This window comes from Hipposideros armiger, unplaced genomic scaffold, assembly GCF_001890085.2.
Source record: "Hipposideros armiger isolate ML-2016 unplaced genomic scaffold, ASM189008v1 scaffold_385, whole genome shotgun sequence".
In the NCBI taxonomy this organism is placed as follows: domain Eukaryota; kingdom Metazoa; phylum Chordata; class Mammalia; order Chiroptera; family Hipposideridae; genus Hipposideros; species Hipposideros armiger.
The window spans coordinates 605,161-624,499 of record NW_017731735.1 but is presented as its reverse complement, the minus strand read 5'-3'; the positions used below and the strand labels follow the sequence as shown (position 1 = coordinate 624,499).

Genomic DNA, 19,339 nt, shown 5'->3' with positions numbered 1-19,339 from the left:
TCAGAATGGCTATCATGAATAAATCAACAGACAACAAGTGCTGGCGAGGCTGTGGAGAAAAGGGAACCCTGGTGCACTGTTGGTGGGACTGCAGATTGTTGCAGCCATTATGGAAATCAGTATGGAGGTATCTCCAAAAACTGGAAATGGAGCTACTGTATAACCCAGCAATTCCACTCTTGGGTATCTATCCAGAGAAACCCAAGATGCTAATTCAAAAAAATATATGCACCCCTATGTTTATTGCAGCGCTATTTACAATAGCCAAGACTTGGAAACAACCGAAATGCCCATCGGTAGATGACTGGATTAAGAAACTGTGGTACTTTTATACAATGGAGTATTACTCTGCTATAAAGAAGAATGAAACCGTACCATTTGGGACGATATGGATGGACTTAGAGACTATTATGTTAAGTGAAATAAGTCAGTCTGAGAAAGACAAATACCATATGATCTCACTTATATGTGGAATCTAAAAAACTGAATGAACGAACAAAGTAAACAGAAGTGGTCTCAGTGATATAGAGGAACAACTGATGGCTGCTAGTTGAGAGGGGGTGGGGATGAGGGTGAAGGGAAGGGATTAGACAGCATAAATATGTAACTACAATATTGCCACAGGGACATGAAACACAGTTCGAGGAATACAATTAATAATGTAAATATTCTGTAGGGTGTCAGGTGGTCACATGTCTTGCTAAGGAGACCGCATCATGGATGGGGTAGAGGCTTGATCACTGCACTGTACACCTGAAGCTGATGTTGTATAATATTGTATGTCCACTATAAGTGGATATATATATATTAGTCATGGGGCGTGGAGTGGAGTGTGGGAGTGGAGTCAAAGGAATTGTAATAGATATGTATGATATGGGGGGGGAAGTGGGGCAACAGATTGGGGGACGAGGGTTGTCACTTTGAGGGGTAAAAAGTATAACTATTGCACTACGTTGTACAGCTGAAACTAATTCTAAAAAATGTGTATTTCACAATAAAAAATAATTTAAAAGAAAAGAGACAGAAGAGAGACACACAGTGAGAAGAAATGATGGTTATATGAAGACAGAGGCAGAAATTGGAGCGATGCCGCTACAAACCTGGAAATGCCAATTACCACCAGAAGCTGGCTAAGGCAAGGCATGGATTCTGCCCTAGGGCTTCCAGAGGGAACCGACCTCACAAATACCTTGATTTCAGACTTCTGGCCTCCAGAATTATGAGAAAATAAATTTCTGGTTTTTTAGTCACCAGTCTGTAGTAATTTGTTATAGCAGTCCCCATAAACTAATACAGATGATAAACAGAAAACAATAAAATATGGTAGAAATAAGTCAAATTTATAAATAAATGAGAATTAGATAAATTCATTTATTAAAAAACTAGCAGATTAGGCTAAACAAAGGAATAGAAAACCGAGTTATATGCTGATTAGAAGAGGCTGAGTGAAAAAAGTGATTGTAAAGATTATAACTATAAGGGTGCAAAAAGATATACCAAGCAATTATTACCCAAAGGAAAGCTGGAGTAGCAATATTAAATCAGACCATATGAAATTAAAGGCAAAAAGAATTAATGAGAATAAATAAGGAGAGTGCATAATTACACAGAGTCCACAGAAAGGGCTTCAATTATTTGTAAGTAAAATTAAAATACAAATAAACCAGAGAAAAATATTTGCAACTCATATTATAGACTAAGGCCTATAAAGAATGCATAAAGAACCTCTACAAATCAATAAGAAAAAGACTAGAACTCTTAGAAAAAATGGGCAAGGGATATGAATAGATGTTCACAGAAAAGAAAAAAAAAAGGCTCCTAATATATAAGAAAATGCTCAGTCTTACTAGTAAAGAAAGAAATACAGTTTTAAACTATGCTGAAATACAAATAAAAATTATCACATAGCTTAAGACCCAGTAAACTGATGAAACACTAGTGCTTAGGGTGTGATGAAACAGGCCCTCTCACACATTGCTAGCAGCAATGCAAATTGGTACAACATCTGTGAAGGACAATTGGCAATATCTAATAAAATAGAAAAGGTGTATTCCTTTTGGTCTGCCAATTTCACTTCTAGTATGAAAAATGCTATTAATTACACTATTATTTATAAAAACAAAAGATTGATTACATTATAGCTAACACCCCTAAATTACAAACACTATTCGTAACTGTTAAAAGGAATGAGGACTCTCAGTATGTAGGGATTCATAATGATCTCCAAGATATATTCTTAAGTGAAAAAAGTAATGGGCAGGCAGAGTGCACTATATGTTGCTCTTTTATAAAAAGGAGTTAAAACTACAGTAGGATTTGTAAATGTATGCAGTTGCTCATACAAGCACAAATCTTTCTGGAAGGGTACATAAAAACTGGTAACATTGGTTTCCACTGGTGAGAGGAATTGAAAGGATAGTGCAAAGGAGTGAAATGTAGACTGAAACCCACCAACAAACAAATCAAACTACATCACCAAACCAAACCCACCACCATACTCCCAACACCACAGTAATAGAAAACCAGTAGGGATGATGAACAAAACTAAGAGCTAGTTCTTTAAAAATGACTAATAAAATAAATAAACCTCTGGGAAAACCTGATCATGGAACAGAAAGAAATACACAAATAATAATGGGTAAGGTGTGTCCATTCTTGATCCTCACCTGTTGTGTGTCAGGATTATGGATGAATTCCATGTCATCTAGAATGGGTTAAGAATGAGGCTTTACTGGGAAAGGGAGCCTTTACAAGGCTCAGTCGTCAAGAGAAGGCAGGAGTCCTCTGATCCTTCCATCATCCCATAGAGAGGTACAAAGAGGATTGCTGTGCCCACGGAGTACATCTGCATTCCAGTGAGGGTACTATTCCCCTTGTCACCCTCCCTTTTTAAAAGTGCAAATGTGAAAGCAATGTTATCAATGGGAGAACAAACAGATCACTTAGCATCCAGAAAACTTGAAAAAATATCATTAAAGAAACAGAATCAATACTTAGTCAAACTCTGCTTCCATGTCCTCTCTCAATGAAAGCACTGGGACAAAATAGTTTTATAGATATAGATGTGTTTTATCCTCAAGAAATGATCATCTTTTTTTTATATACAAAGTGTTTTGGGGGGGAGAGAGAGAGAAAAAAAAAAGAGAGATGAGAACTACAATACATACTTGTTTGCATTCCACAAATTTTTATATACTATGTTTTCATTTTCACTCAATTAAAATATTTCTAATTTCTCTTGTGATTTGTCTTTTGATGTATATTTAGGGATTTTCCAGGTATCTTTGTTACTTACTTCTATTTTAATGCTGATGAGGCAAGAGAACATATTTATATAATTTCAATCCTTTTAAATGTGTTGGGATTTGTTTTATGGTCCAGGAATATGATCTATCATGATGAATGTTCTGTGTGTGCTTGGGAAAAACCTGTGTATCCTGCTGTGGCTGAGTGGAGTGTTCTATATCAGTTAGGTCAAGTTGTTGAGGTCTTCCATATCCTCCTTAATTTTCTGTTTACTTGCTCGATCAATTACTGAAAGAGAAGTGTTGAAATCTTCAACTATAACTGCAGATTATTCTATTTCTTTTTTTTATTTTTTCAGTTTATCCACTTTGAAGCTCTGTTTTTAGTTGCATGCACATTTAAGATAGTTACAGCTTCTTAATAATTTGATACCTTTTTCATTATGCAATGTTTCTCTATCCCTGGCAATATTTTTTGTTCTGATGTCTACTTTTTTTTTTTAAGATTTTTATTGGGGAATTGGGGGGATGGGAACAGTGCTGGGGAATTGGGGGAAGGGGAACAGACAAGTTGCTGTCGTCTCACGCTGGCTGCTGGCTACATACGGTAACCCATGGCAACCCACTGCCACGGGGGGCTGCAGCCTACGCTGTCGCGGGCGACTCAGCTCCAGGTTGAGCTGTTGTTCAGCATCTTAGCTGTAGAGGGCAGTGTCACTGGCCCTCACATACGGGATCCGAACCGGGGCCCTCTGGCATCCCAAACCAGTTCTTAACCATCGCGCTACTCGACCGACCCTGGTGAGTGTATTTTTGAATTCACACTAAATTCCTTGTTAATATACTTTGTGTTTTATTTTGAAAGTGAAATAAAATCTCCAAACAAGTGGTATCCAAAATGGAGTGCAGGTACCTCAGAGTGTTAGTATATGATCTCTTCACGTTCAGAAGAAAAAATTAGAATTTTAATCTTTGTATTCATATATATATATATACATAATTTATATAATACATTGATAATGATGTGTATCAGTAATTAATAAATAAATAATGCAGGTGTGTACTCAAAGTTTATTAATTGGGTATTTGAAATTTTTGGAGACCAACATTATAGACAAAATAACACAGAAGACTGAGTTGGGATTTATTCAATGGGAAATAAAAGTATATTAAATTTTTTGTGAAAGAATGAAAATACTGAAAAAATAGATTTTATAAGAAAATTTTATGGCTAAAGGTTATACATAGGTTAAAATTGAAGGGTACCTACTAAATTAATATATATCCATAGCTTCTGAACAAGCAGAGGTAAAAAAGATAAAATTTATTTTTCTGACATTAGTCAAAAAAGGAGGAAAAAAAGAAAAAGAATAAGGAAGAAGGATGATGTGTAGTGGGTTGAATGATAGCCACCAAGACAATACGTCCACATACTAATCCCTGGAATTTGTGATGTGAATTTATTTTGAAAAACAAACAGGTCTTTGCACATGTAATTAAATTATGAATTGCTAGTGAGATCATATTGGATTACCTGGGTGGGCCCTAAATACAGTGATAAGTGTCAAGAGACAGAAGAGAGACACACAGTGAGAGGAGATGATGGCCATATGAAGACAGAGGCAGAAATTGGAGCAATGCCGCTACAAATCTAGAAATGCCAATTCCCATCAGAAGCTGGATGAGGCAAGGAATGGTTTTTGCCCTAGAGTTTCCAGAGGGAACTGACCCTACAAACATTTTGATTTCAGACTTCCTGCCTCTGGAATGTCAATCCTTTTAAATCTGTTGGAATTTGTTTTATGGCCCAGGAATATGATCTATCATGATAAATGTTCCATGTGTGCTGGGAAAAACTGTGTATCTTGCTCCGGTTGAATGGAGTGTTCCATGTCAGTCAAGTTGTTCAGGTCTTCCATATCCTCATTGATTTTCTGTTTACTTGCTTGATCAATTACTGAGAGAGAAGTGTTGAAATCTTCAACTATAAATGCGGATTATGCTATTTCTCCTTTTAATTCTTTCAGTTTATCTTTATCTATTTTGAAACTCTGTTTTTAGATGCATGCACATTTAGTATAGTTACCGCTTCCTAATAATTTGATCCCTTTTTCATTATGCAACGTTTCTCTTTATCCCTGGCAATATTCTTTGTTTTGAAGTCTACTTCTTGACACTAAAATAGCTCTTGCAGCTTTCTTTCGATTGATGTTTGCATGATATCATCTTTTTACTCTTAACATACTTATCTCTTTGTATTTAAAGTGAGTCTTGTAGAAATATATTAATTGGGTCATGTTTTGTATCTGATCTGACAAGCTCTGCTTTTTAATTTGGGGTCTCTCCGCCACCCGTCTTTTTCATTAGCACTTGATGGAGACTCATGAGAAAGAGCTTATAAATTCAAACTACCCTGTGTGTGGCTTTTCATGGTTCTAAACCAGTGGTCGTCAGTCAGGGGCAATTTGCTCCCCAGGAACATTTGATAATGTCTGGAGACATTTTTGGTTATCAGAATTGGATGCTACTGGCATCTAGTAGGGAGAAGTCAGGAATGCTGCTGAATATTCTACAATGCATGGAACAGCCTTTCACAACAAATAATTATCTTGTCCCAAATCTTGATAGACAAAGATCTGTTCCAAACTGCGTGCTAGCCCATACTTGGCCTTTAAGAATTCATTAAAATTTTAGCTGCTTCTTCCTACCTACTCTTATAGCAGCCACCTCTTTCTCTCATGCTTTGACAAAAGTGAGATGATTTGTGTATTCTTCCAAAGGTCTTATTATCAGTCTTCAGAATTCAGTTCACATGGTTGCCTCAGCTCTCTGATGGAGTCAAGAAAAGTTATGATCTTGTAGATTATCTATATTTTCCATCATTAAGTGGGAATGATACTCCCTTGTGGCCTTGCTAAACCTCCATCTCATTTTTAAGTAATCAATTCTAAACCAGGATTAGGACAATTACAGACCATTTTCAATGATGAACATAGATGCAATAATTACAAAGTTGTTGCAGTAGTATACTAGTATATACAAAATAAATAATTGTCATGTAGAGTTTATCCCAAGGATACAAGAATGCTCACCAACAGAAAACTTATCACTATAATTCAGTGATAAAACAGATCAAAGGAATAATCTGTGTGATCATCTCAATAGAAACAACAATTTTTTTCTATGGAATTCAAAATCTAAAATCTCTTAGCACACTAGAACTAGAAAGGAGTTTTCGGTCAATATAGCATCTTACCAAACACCTATGATAAATAGCATTTAAAGATAAATCTTAATTATATTCCCATTGAAGTCAGAAGTAAGACAAGGAACTATTCAACTGTTCAACCTTATTCTGGAGGTTCTAATCAATGAAATAAGATATGAAACTAATAAGAAAGAGAAAAACTCAACATTTGCTGATGCATAGAGTCTATGCCAAGATACCAGAATTGACAATTCAGCAGTTTGCTACCTACAAAATCAATATGTGAAATCAATAATGTTGCCGTACAACACAACAACCAGTTAAAAATGTTAGAGGGAAAAAATGGAGAGGATGAGCATGAATGACCTTTTTTGAGGAGTTGTTCTGTAGAGGGAAGAAGGAACATAAGATGGTAGCTGAGGGGGACATGTATTAAGGGAGGTTTTTAAGGTAGGAAATAAGCAGAGTGTATACTGAGAGGAGTAATCCAGTAGAGAACAATATCTTTGAGGAGATGAGAATGAATGGGGCCCAGGGCAAAAGAGGAAGTGTTGGCTTTACTTGGGAACACTAATAGTTTAACCCCTATAACAGAAGGAAAGGCCGAGAGCCAGGAACATATGTAGGGGTTGGTAGTATATTTTTAGATTGCTTCAATATTCTCAGTACAATCAGAAGCAAGGTCATCAATGGAACATGAGAAAGTGGGAGGTGCTGGAAGTTTGAGGAAAGGGGAGAAGTTATGAAACAATGATCTATAAGACTATGAGAGAGAGAGAGACTCAACTAGGGAAGTGAAGTGGGATTGAAGGACATCACTAAAGACCCTCCTAAGGTTAGTGGCCATGAATTTAAAGAAAGACCCTTTACCATTGTTGGTCCACATGACAATATCACTCTCAAGTTTACCCTTATCCCTGACTTCAACTTTTACCCTAGCAAAAATCATTTGCTGATGTGGTACTGGGGAGTGAATACAGAGTTGTATTTATTCAGTGTTGAGGTTTTCCCAGAAAAGTTCAATAGAGGAGCAAGGGAACAACTACACATATAGAGAAGTGACTGTAAGATGAAATGCAGATTCTAAGCCAGATAACATAGGCAGTGAGGACCTGGAAGTTTAAGGGATGTAAAAAATTGGCAGGTCAATGGGTAGCAGATTCTTTTAGGGTTGAAGAATGATTGAAGTCAGGCTATTGAAGGGAGTGTGCTGAAAGTTAGGCAGTGAAAGAATGGGATGCCAGTCATCGAGACAATGGAGGAAATGCTATGATTGGTAATGCAAGGTCTCAGGCATGACTCTGGGAGTGGGCAGGTCGGGGGACGGGGAATAAGGATCACTGGGAGTGAGGAGATCAGGAACTAAGATCACCCTTATAGATACTGAAATCCCTAATAATTAAGACAGGCCTAATACTGCAAAGAGAGGCAATGAACCAGGTGCTAAAATCTTCAAGAAATAAGGAGTGATGGCCTGGAGGTCAGATGACTGCAAAAAGTGGAGGTAAAGCAAATAGTCTACCAAAATGGATTAGCTTTCAGAAGATGCAAATAACCCTTAAAAAGTCAATAGAAAACAGACAAACCTCCCAATAAATACCAGGCAGAACATGAACAGGTAATTTACATAAGAGGAACCCCAAATTGCCATCAAACACATAAAGAGAACTAACTTCACTGGCAATCAAGAAAATGCAGAATAAAACCAGATGCAATTTTACATGAATCAGAATGACAAAAACGGAAATGTCTGAGAGCACAAGCATTAGGAGTGCTGTAGAGGAACAGAAGCTCTCATGCGAGTTTAAATTGGTGCAACAGCTTGTAAAACAAATGTGGCAATATATAGTTGAGATCAAGATAGGTATGCTCTTTGACCCAACTCTCCCTTTCCACTACAAACTCTAGGGAAGAGCTCACACGTATGTGGTGCAAGGAGATGTGCACGAGGCTATTTATGGCAGCATTATGTGTAATAGATTAAAAATCAACCTAAATGTTCATCAACAGGAAATGGATAAGTAAATTGTACATATTCATCCAATGAGGATGCTCTATTCTATGCGGTGAAAGTGAATGGACTAGAGACGCAGGGGTTGTGCTGCAATGCCAAAAACATAAAGTTGACAAAAATGAGTAAGTTGCAAAATGATAGTACAGTGTGGTAATACCATTTTTGATAAAGTTGAAAAACAAGCAAATCAATATATGTCACTATGAATGCATATAGTAAAAATGTAAAAACATGGACCAAAAGGATGCAGACAAGTTTAGGACAATGGCCACTTCTGGAGAGGGTGGAGCGAGAAGAACAGGATCTTGGAGAAGCACTAAAGGGGCTTCTATTTGATTTTTAATGGTTTCGGTTTTTAAATAAAGATGAAGCAAATAGGAAAAATGTTAACCTTTGCAAAATATAGGTATTGGCTATATTACACTATTCTTTCCTGTTTATTTGAAATATTTCACAATTGAAAAAGTCCATGACATATGTCAGATGCCAGTACTTTCAGATATCAGATAAACACATTTTCATTTTTATTTTTATTTTATTTTAATAAAGGTTATTTTATTGGGGAATTAGGGGAGAGGAACAAATAAGTTGCTGTCCTTTTGTTCTTCAGTCTAATTGTGGAGGACATCGCTTCACTGGCCCATGTTGGTATTATCATTGGGCTCTTCCCGGCTGAGGCAGATCGATCGCTGGACACTGGACGGCCGCTCAAGGTGGCTCTAGGCAGCTCACGCTGGCTGCTGGCCACTCAAACTGGCTGCCAGCCACTCACGGTAGCTTATGGCAGCCCACTGCAGCCTCACTGCAGTCTACGTCATCGCCGGCGACTCATGGCAGCCCAGCTCCAGGTCGAGCTGTTGTTCACCATCTTAGCTGTAGAGGGTGCAGCGTCACTGACCCTCATGTGGGGTCCTAACCGGGGTCCTGCTGCTCAGAGCTGGTGTCCCAAGCCAGCTCATAACCAACGTGTCACTCGGCCAGCCCCAGATAAACACATTTTTAAACTTATGTAATTCTATTACTCATGGCCAGTCTGTCAAAACAGAAACATTTATGGAGCACTCCAAAATTCCATAACAATGCTCTCGGTGTCAGGCCACCTGCAGAGAATAAGCAGAATGTCCAAACAGATGTGAGAAATATGAACATGTCATTCTAAGAAACATAATTCATTGTGACTAACCTGCGTCAAAGGAGCCACAGATGATATTGACGGCTGGTCTAGAATGTGTTGAATATGACAAAAACCTACTGAAATATTTCCCTATCGCCCATAGCTCTTCAGTACTTCAACCAGTAACTCTCTTTTTCCCCAGGCTCTCTCTAAGGAGATACATGCCTCTCCCTTTTCTGTGTGATATATAAACATGTATTTGACAAAGAGATACTGATGGCTTCCTAAGTGTCAGCAATGCGCACACTCACGGGCACACACACATACATGCATGCACACAACCCATGTAGGGTGCACTCCCTTCTCCAGGTACCCTCCCTCTTACTGCAATCATCACCCCATGCCCCTCTGTCGGTATTGTCCCTGAGAGTGTGGACTGCTGTCCCCCTCCAGGATTGTTTGTTACCAGACCTTAGGTGGGACGGCTTTGGAGACAAGCTATTGCTTTATGAGGGATTATTCAGGGACACTACAGGTGACTCTAAAGATGTCACATTTATCTTTGATGCTTTCATGATTCAAAAAAAGGCTTGGGAATGTGGTAGGCAGGGAACAGGGTGGATTGAGGGAAGTGTCCCTAGAGGAAACAGGATGAAGCTCTTATACAGCAGAGTACTCAGGTATTCAGCTTCGCAACTGCTACGGCCCTGGGCTTCTGCTCAAGGATCAGAAAAAAGAATTGGTTCCAGGTAGGTGTCTATTTCCTTGAGGGGTTCCCTTGGTTACAGAGGGCTCTAGAGACTGGAAGGGCCAGAATCCTCTAGGAGACACATTCTTATAAGCGCAATCTCTGCTCTTCAAGTCTTGACATTGGTTCTGGGGGTGCCTAGTGGTCCGTGACCTACACTGCTCACCACCAGGAGGGCCACAGTATGCACAAGGAGAGTCTTAAATCAGACTCAAGTCCTTATCAGAGGAAGTGCTAATTAACCTTCTTTCTGTTGTACCCAGAAGTATCAGGTCAAATCCCCTTTACCTGCTGTATTAGTAAATTTCCATCACTGCCAGAGGTAGCAGTGGGCTAACCGGTCCATCCTCAGAGACCCAGGCAGGGAGAGCTCCTGCAGGGCTAGGCATGGGAGGGGTGAGAGGGCTCCATCTGAGCCCTCCTGTGAATCCCACTGCCTCAGAAATGTGTCTAGAGGTTTCCACAGTGAGATTGGAAATATAATTTTGGAAAATTTAAGAACAGCCCAATTTTCATACAAGTTAACTAACATCTCTAAATGTACAGTCAATTTAAGTTGTGAAAATTCTGATAACAGATTTTACTATTCACAAGTTTAATAATCATTGCCATATTCTTCAATCAAAATTTAAGAAACAGTCTCTCAAAAACAGCTAAAGTATGCATAATTAATTTTAAAAATTAACTTCTTATTGCGGAATATCTTTAGATTTACAGAAAGTTTCCAGGGATAGTACACAAGAGTTCCTATATCCCCTTCACACAGCTTACGCTAATATTAACATCTTGTATAAAACAATGGCACATTCATCAAATCTAAGAAATTAACACTGGCACAATATTACAACTAAACTACCTATTTTTTCATATCTCACCAACTTGTGTCCTCACTAATGTCCTTTCACTGTTCAGGATTTAATCCAGGATACCACACTGTATATAATCCTCATGTCTCCTTAGTCTCCTCCTATCCATGACATTTTCTGTCTTGTTTTTCATGACCTTAACAGTTTTGAAGAGTATTGGTCTACATGTTGTGGAACAAACCTTAATTTGGCTTTGTCTGATGTTTTCCTCATGATTAGGTTGAGATGATGAGTTTTGGGGAAGAACAGCACAGAATGAAATGCCCTTCTTATCACATCAGGGAGTACATGATAGCACCATGACTTATGTGGGGATGTTAACCTTGACCATGGTTAGGGAAGTGTCCACTGGGTTTCTCCACTGTGAAGTTCCTGTTGTTCCCTTTCTAAGGTCTAGGTTCTTTGGAAGCAAAACTCTGAGTCTCTGCACTAACTGGCTGGGTAACCCTGAGCTATTTAACTTTATAACAAATTATTATTAAAATATAGCTAATGTACAAGATTATATTAGTTTCAGGTATATACCATAGTTATTCAACATTAAGCGATTTAACCTGTTACCGTCATCAGGATAGCTCTCTTTTCTCATCCTTCATGGGCACTTGGCCACATCCTTTTAGGGTTCTGGTCTGACAGGGAGGAGAAGCCTGAGACCTCTTTGGGTCTCAGACTCAGAGGTCTTGTTGACTACAGACTACCCACTGGCACAAGGACCTGTCTAGAGACCAGCTCAGAGAGCTTTTACTTACGAACCTCTCCTCATCACATCTTGGCTGATGTCCCTTTAATTCCACTCATCCTCCAACTGCCACAATGGGCCACGGTCCGTAATGAGTGTTTACCGCAGGCAGGAGGAGGGGTGAATTCCGGTGTCCAGTGCACAGGGGCTCTGTCTTCCTTAGACTTTTCATGATCTCTTACATCACCAATTTACACCCCTGTATTTTAGAACTGGTCAATCATTCCAGACGTCTCAGATCTCCATGATGTTTTAAAACTTTTGTGTGTGTCCCCAGTGCCCAGCCTTCATAACAAATGAACACATTCAAAATTCCAAGCTGCCCAGATAGTTTATACAAGAGAGGAGAAATATGCCTTCTGTCCTTTATCACAGGGGCTCAACCTGACTCAGCCAAGAGTGACTCAGGCCTCCTTAAAGTAGGAGACAGAGAGGAGGCTGCAAGCGTTGTTCAGCATAAAAGTTTTGAAGGGCAGAGCAGAGGAAAGTTGTTAGGCTTAGGGAAAGTGCAATTCATACCAGAGGGCTTTGGCTAGAACAAAGGGAGAAAACACTGGGCAGTGAAAGAACCTCCACAATTTAGGCTGAGTGCCCAGCAAGTTTACAATAGAACATTACTTTTTATTTATTTCATTTTATTTATTTATTTATTTCTTGTCCAGCTGAGCCATCCTGACATGTGTTGGCAGCTCAGCGGCAGCTCAGCTCGGGCTGGGAATTTAACCGGCGGCCCTGTTGCTCAGAGCTCAAGTTGTTAAACTAACTTTTAACCAACTGAGCCACTCAGCCAGCCCAACATTACTTTTTAAAAACTCCCTTTACCTAAATTGATATAAAACTCTTCTTATCTATAAAGTATTATATTATACCTGTAGTTGTGAGGATTCAGTGGGGTAGTCTTGTGAAGGCCTGCTATATAGTAAACGTTCAATAGATCTTCTTCTCCACTCCAAGGATTTGGAGGCAGCTCCTGGACCAAACTGTGAACTAACTTTGTGTCTCATTATCAAGATCCTAGGAGGAGGGTGAGGATGGAAGATCTGTCACAGCCATCTCTGCCTACGGGATCGGCTTTGTCATCACCAGGTGTCTGGCCCAGGACGGGGCCCACGTGGTGGTCAGCAGCCGGAGGCAGCAGAACGTGGACCGGGCTGTGGCAGCGCTGCAGGGGGAGAAGCTGAGTGTGATGGGCACTGTGTGCCACGTGGGGAAGGCCGAGGACCAGGAACGACTGGTGGCCATGGTGAGGGGTCAAGGGGTGAAAGGACGCAGGGAGAGAACACACAGAACCTTTTCCTCACCGCTCAGCCCTGGAGGAGCAGGGACCAGGACGGGGGTCCAGAAGCCCTAGAACACATCCTGAGACCATGATGGCTGAGCAGACACTGGCTCTCTGGAAAGTGGCCAGTTGATGAGAGGACCCTCACCCCTTAAACCCCTGGCCGCACACCCTGAGAGAACTACGGTTGAGGAAGGGTCTAAAGGAATTTTCCCCTCCCAAGTCCCCAGAAGGATTTTTGGAGAAGACCTTCCTCCCCTGAGGTCCTCAGCACAGAAAGCCTGCCAGTGGCCTATCCAGGGCACTTAACTTCACCAAGAGTTAGGTTCTCACAGAACCTTGTGACTGGTCATTCCTGATTGAGACATTATTTAATCTGCAAGCTTTGCCTCAATGCCCATGCACCTGGGCTGTCTGCCAGGCCATCTCCACACTCATGCAGCCCTTCATGTCTTCCCTCCCTGTAGGCCCTGGAGCACAGCGGAGGTGTGGACTTCCTGGTGTGTAATGCTGCCGTCAACCCCTTGGTGGGGAGCATCCTGGGGAGCAGTGAGCAGGTGTGGGACAAGGTGAGAGGCTGCTGGGAGCTGGCTGAGGGGCTGATGTGCTGACTCTGCAGTGAGCTCCAGCAGGACAAGTCCCTCCGAGCCTCTCCCCACCCCGCCTCTCCCCATGTTATTGTAAATACATGCACTGTGCCTGATGCTACTTTCTGTTTTGTGTGTTTTTAAAGCTAGTTCCTCACTCTTTCTGCATTATTTTCTCTTCTCATCCTTTTTGCATTTATTCAGCAAATACGTATTGAGGGCTTGCTATGTGCCAGGCACTGTTCCAGGCTCTGGAAACAGAACTGTGGAAGTAAGTCTCTCCTCTTGACAGGACTTAAGAGCCGTAAGGTCTCTGCTCTCTGTCAAGAATTTATGTTCTTACCTCCCTTTACTGGGCCATATGTTGGTGGTGGTGCTCGTATGTGGTGACCTGTACTGACACTAAGATTCTCTGCCTTTCACAGACAAGGGTCCCTCACTGTCCTTCAGATAAACCTGCTGCACTCATCAAGCCTGCACCCACCCATCAGCTTTCTGTGGGTACGGATGTTCCAACTCGTTATGATTCCACTTAACCATCCTTAATAGCTGGTGTTCAAGGGTCCAGCAGAGACCTTTGAAATGCCTTGAGGTCCGTCTCGAGCTTCATTACTCTCCTATGACTCCTATTCTGTACTCCTGTGTTTTGTTTCCTTGTCCCTCTATGGACAAAATGTTTGAACGGAGTCTCAGACTTCCTGTTATTGTTAGCACTCCCTTCTGCCCCAAGCACTGGGACAGAGCATTTCCTTCTGTCCTCCCTAGTTCTCCTCACTCTGCTCAGATGTCCTCAGGCTGCCACTCCTGCTATCTGTCCTTGGCTGGGTGCCCTTCCCACCCTCCTCAGGGATGACCTGAAATCTGAGCTCCCTTCAGCTGCTGCCAGCAGCCACCAGGCCCTCTAGCTTCCTTAGTGCCTCGGAAGGATCATTTGTGATTAGGTGGCTGGGATTTCATTGCTGACAGTCTCCTAATCCTCCTGATTCATTTTCCCTGTTAGTGTCGCAGATCATGGGATCCCACTATCTTTGCCTTGGAGGTTTTTGAAATCTTCCCTCCTGAAACAAGGCTCACTTTGTCTCCTGCTCACCTATCCTCCACGGACTTGCTATTCAACATGCAGTTCTGCACCACCACACAGAAATCATCCCCCAGTTACATATGCCACCATCTTGGAAGTGAAATACATGATCACAAATCAAGTTCAGAATTTACCTGATGCTCTGCTTTTACCAGAACCCAATTTTCAGTATGTGTTCTGTGAGGAGAATTCCTTCTCTCTTATCTTATAATTGGCCCAGCCTGAGCACCTCTTCAGGCAGACCCCATTCTCCCCACAGGATGGGATCTCTCATCTACCACCCCACCACATCTCCTCCATCCCTCCTCCAAGGATTCCAGCATGTACCCGACTCAGGCTCACAGTCCCTACCCAGGACTTGGTGGCACACTGAGCTGGTCTTCCTTTCTTGCTAATATAGGGCAGTTTTCCTGAACAAAGAACAGACTCTCCTCTTTTCCTTGGCTAACATTTGGCTCCCAAGTCTAGGAGGGGCCTCATCACAGACCATCATCCAGGGAGCCAACACTCATGGAGCTTAGGGTAGACATCTCATGGGCTAGTGGGGCTCTGTTTGAGAAGAGAGTGACCAGGAAACCCTTAGCCTAACCCTCAATGTCTTCTTATTGGGGACCACATACTGGTGCCCTCTTTAGATATCCGAGCCTCTTCTTGCAGTCCTGGGGGTCATCTCAGTACTGGTTCCCTGTCATCAGATGGGCCCCAGCAGAACTCAGTTGAAGCATTTCCCTGCTCACATCCATGGGGATGCGTGGTGTGGGATGAGGATTGGGGAAAAGAGTTGACAGTTGCAGCCATGCAAGTTAGAGACTTATTCTTTAGAGATGCAGAACAGCTGACCTCACTAAAGACAGACCCCACAGGAGGGATCCCTGGTGCCACTTTAGTCCTGGCTGGCAATCTGTCGAAGCCCTGGGCTCAGTGTCTGCATCTTTCCTTGTGAGTTCCTCTCTTACTTCTGCCCTGTTCCCAGACCTACCTGATAGAATTTCCAGACAGAGGGTTGGGGACCCTGATGCCTGATCCCAGTTCCATGTTTTAGTCACAGACAGGATTAGCATGGGAACCTAGCTTCCAGAATGGCAGTTTTCTATTGTGCCTCCATTTTCGTGTTGGCCCCAGGAAAGCTCAGCGCCAAGCCTGCATAAACTGGCGTATATGTTGGCCTTGACAGCATGAATTTTTGTGAATGTAGAATAGAATAATGCTGAGTCCTTACCATGTGCTGTGAACTACAGGGACCAACCTCTCTCTAGTCTTTCTTATTTTTCTACACTTAGTTTTCCTAGTCTCCTTTGCTTCACACATAATGCCTCTTTGGTTTGCTTTATGCTGTTGAATTCTGAGTATGCCTTAAATTCTATTGGGACTAGGCAAGAGCATAAACACAGAGAGGTAAAGATGACTCTAGTCAAAGAAATCTCCCTTGCTCTCAGCACCTAGTACTTTCCCTCCTGATGTTCTGCAATCCTTTTCCAGTGTCCTCTGCTTATAGCTTCTATTTGCATGTCCATTTTCTTTAAAAGGCCTGAACAAATATTTCCTTCACCCCAGTCCCAAGCAGTTCACATGTTCAGGGCTCTGTTCACAAGCCTGTCCCTTAGCCTGCCTGCCTATTAAACTATTAGAAGTTGGAAATGCCTCTTGCCCAGGTCAGAAGGGGGATTAGTCTCTCCAATCTGCACACATCTGGGTTTGTTGCACAAATTGTAAGGACTTTGGGTGTCTTATGAAAACAGGCCTGGGCTGACTGTGTCTGTCTCTGTCCTCTGCTTGCTCTAATTTCAGATCCTGAGCATCAATGTGAAGACCCCAGCCCTGCTGCTGAGCCAGCTGCTGACCCACATGGAGAAGAGAGGGGCAGAGTGGGGACCGGTGGGAGTTGGGGAGACTGAGGCAGGATTTGAGGCTGGAGTGCATGGGGAACAGCCGGGAGCGGGCGAGAACAGAAAGGTCTCCCTGGGATCTCCATGTCCTTCCTCCCTCTGCCCTGCCTCACCCTGTGTGCAGCTATAGCTTCTGATTCTAGTGAATGAGGATGGTGTTCCAGGGGCCGAGGCACATTCTCCTTTGCTTTGACATCACCAGGCTTGGGAGGAGACTGTGCTTTAGCTCCTTAACTTTGTGGGCTATTCATTCACAACCTACTTAGGTTTTGTCATAGCTGGATAATCCCTTTTCACCAACTAACAACTAACACCCTGTTTTGCTCACAGGAAGTGGCCATCCCAGGCCCCTCCTTATTCCTTGCTCTTAGACTCCCGGGACTCTGCCTGTGTTCCAGATCCTTCATATTTGACCACACGTTACACATGTTCCCAGGGGTCTCATGACAGGGACTTGGGCCACCTCCTCCCTTGGAACACATCTGGTCCTCTGACCCCGTCTTATAGACATACCCTTTAGGAAATAGCTGAGGACTGTCTGGAGAGACAAAAAAGTTGCCTTGTCTCCTCCTGCTCCATCTGCTTCCGAGAGGTGGCCCATTGATAGGCATTCCCCATCAGCCCTGCCGCCTCTTCACCAAGCCCACTCTGCCCTCTTCCCCACACCTGGCTTTGCTCTTTGTTCCCCCATGGAGAGGCAGAGAAAACAATGGTTCTGAGCATGGACACTGGGTCAGAGAGATAGGGTTGGAATCCCAGCTCTGCCACTTATTGGCTGGGTTACTAAAGCTCTCTTAGTCTCAGTGTCTTTATCAGTCTCAGTGTCATTCTCAGTGAAATGGGAATAATTGTAGGACCTGTGTGAGGATTTTATTATTCAATGACTGCATTAGCCCCTCAATCAATGCTGACTTACAAGCTTCCTCTCTCCTTGTGTCTGTCTGTCTCCTCTCAGGAGGGGTGCTGTCATCCTGGTGTCCTCCATTTCTGCTTATATACCACGTGTGGTGAGTGCTTACTTCGTGTGTCCTGGTTGGGAAGGGGTGTGGTGGTTCCCAGAGCCTGGGGCAGACCCCCCTCTTACTCTTGCTGCCCTGGGCTGACCTGGGGTCCATGTGGCTACTGGGTCCCTCACACCCAGTTTCTGTTCTCAGACCAGGCTGAGGGTGTGTCTGAGCTCTGGGCTTGGGCCAGGTGTGATCCTCTGCAGGTGAGAAATCCAGCTGATGCTTTCTTTCACATCCGTATCCTCCTAATCACTCTTAATCCTGTCCCAGGAGCTGGGTGCCTACAATGTCAGTAAGACAGTCCTGCTTGGCCTCACCAGGATGCTGTCATTGGAGCTGGCTCCCAAGGGCATCCGGGTGAACTGCCTGGTTCCAGGATTGAGACTGATTTCAGCAAAGTGCTGAGTACTGAGGCATGGCCCCTATTCCCTAACCTGGCTCCGTGGAGGCCCTTGCCAAGGACTAAGGGCAAAAAGGGATCAGCATCCTTATAGCTGCAGTCCTCACTGTCCTCTGAACTCAGCCATGACCGAGTCCATCAACACTGAGAAACGCAGAGTGTCATATGTGTTCTGTCAGGTCACTACCTCGCGGCCCTCCCTTCTCCTTGTTTTATCATCACTGACTCTTTCATCTCTTCCTTTTGCCCAGTTAAATAAGAATGAGGTTTTCTGGAACAACTTCAAAGAAAACAACTAGCTGCAGAGGCAAGTGGGGTTTGGTGACCTGGTGATCTGGGTACAGTTGTAGAGGGTCGACTGAGTCTAACCCAGGAGCAGACCTCTTCCTGTGTATTGGCCATTCCTTTCTCTGAATTCTGGGTTCCACACAGCCCTGGAGGGTGTAAGTAGTCCTGCTCTATCTACCCTGTCCCACGCTGGAGCCCAGTCCCACCTGTGTGGCCTGTTAGCCCCAGAGCAGCAGATCCAGAATCTGAGATCGCTGACGCTGTGTTCTGTGCTCCTTCCATCCAGGATCGGGCAGCCTGGCGACTGTGCAGGTCTCGTGTCCTTCCTGTGCTCTCCAGATGCCAGCTACATCACCGGCGAGAACATCGTGGTGGCTGGCTTCTCCCCTCGGCTCTGACATGGCTTGGGGTCTATAGAGATGTGAGTATGGGCCTAGGAGCCTGTGGGTGGGTGAGCTAGGGAGATCATTGAGGTCTGGGGACAGAATCCAAAGCTCTTCCAGTCTAACAGAATGGAGGTTCGTTCATGCCAGGCTTGTGGAAGAACCTTCAATAGTCTCATCCTTGGGACACTCTGCTTCTCTTCCATGTTGAAATATTAAATGTACACATCATACTTTCTAGTCGCAAATCCTGTTCTTCCATTGCTTTCTGCTCTGTTTCCTCTTACATGGAGAATTCCTGTTTCCTGACCCTCCATTTTGTCCTAATATATCAATCCCTCCCTCTTTATTTCCCCCTTTAAATAGTCTAGATTGCACAATGTAACACTTAAATCACTGTCTTATAAGTGCCCTTAGTTTTTTTTCTCACTGCTTTCCCACTGTACTCCTTTGGGAGAACCCTTGTGCTTAATCAATCCAAATGTCTTTTTTTT

The 19,339-nt window shown here is 42.8% G+C and overlaps 1 protein-coding gene and 1 pseudogene across 1 annotated transcript in view; one reads left to right on the top strand and one right to left on the bottom strand.

The window, feature by feature from the left end:
• LOC109393613 (dehydrogenase/reductase SDR family member 2, mitochondrial-like) overlaps positions 1 to 18,860 on the top strand; it is a 46,545-nt gene extending 27,685 nt beyond the window's left edge. The window contains 7 exon segments of the mRNA XM_019663022.1: positions 12,953 to 13,177; positions 13,681 to 13,782; positions 16,670 to 16,746; positions 17,723 to 17,774; positions 18,045 to 18,179; positions 18,426 to 18,481; positions 18,749 to 18,860. Coding sequence (XP_019518567.1) covers positions 12,953 to 13,177; positions 13,681 to 13,782; positions 16,670 to 16,746; positions 17,723 to 17,774; positions 18,045 to 18,179; positions 18,426 to 18,481; positions 18,749 to 18,860 — 759 coding nt within the window.
• A 35-nt stretch (positions 18,861 to 18,895) lies between these two features.
• LOC109393612 (mitochondrial import inner membrane translocase subunit TIM14 pseudogene) overlaps positions 18,896 to 19,339 on the bottom strand; it is a 40,507-nt pseudogene continuing 40,063 nt past the window's right edge.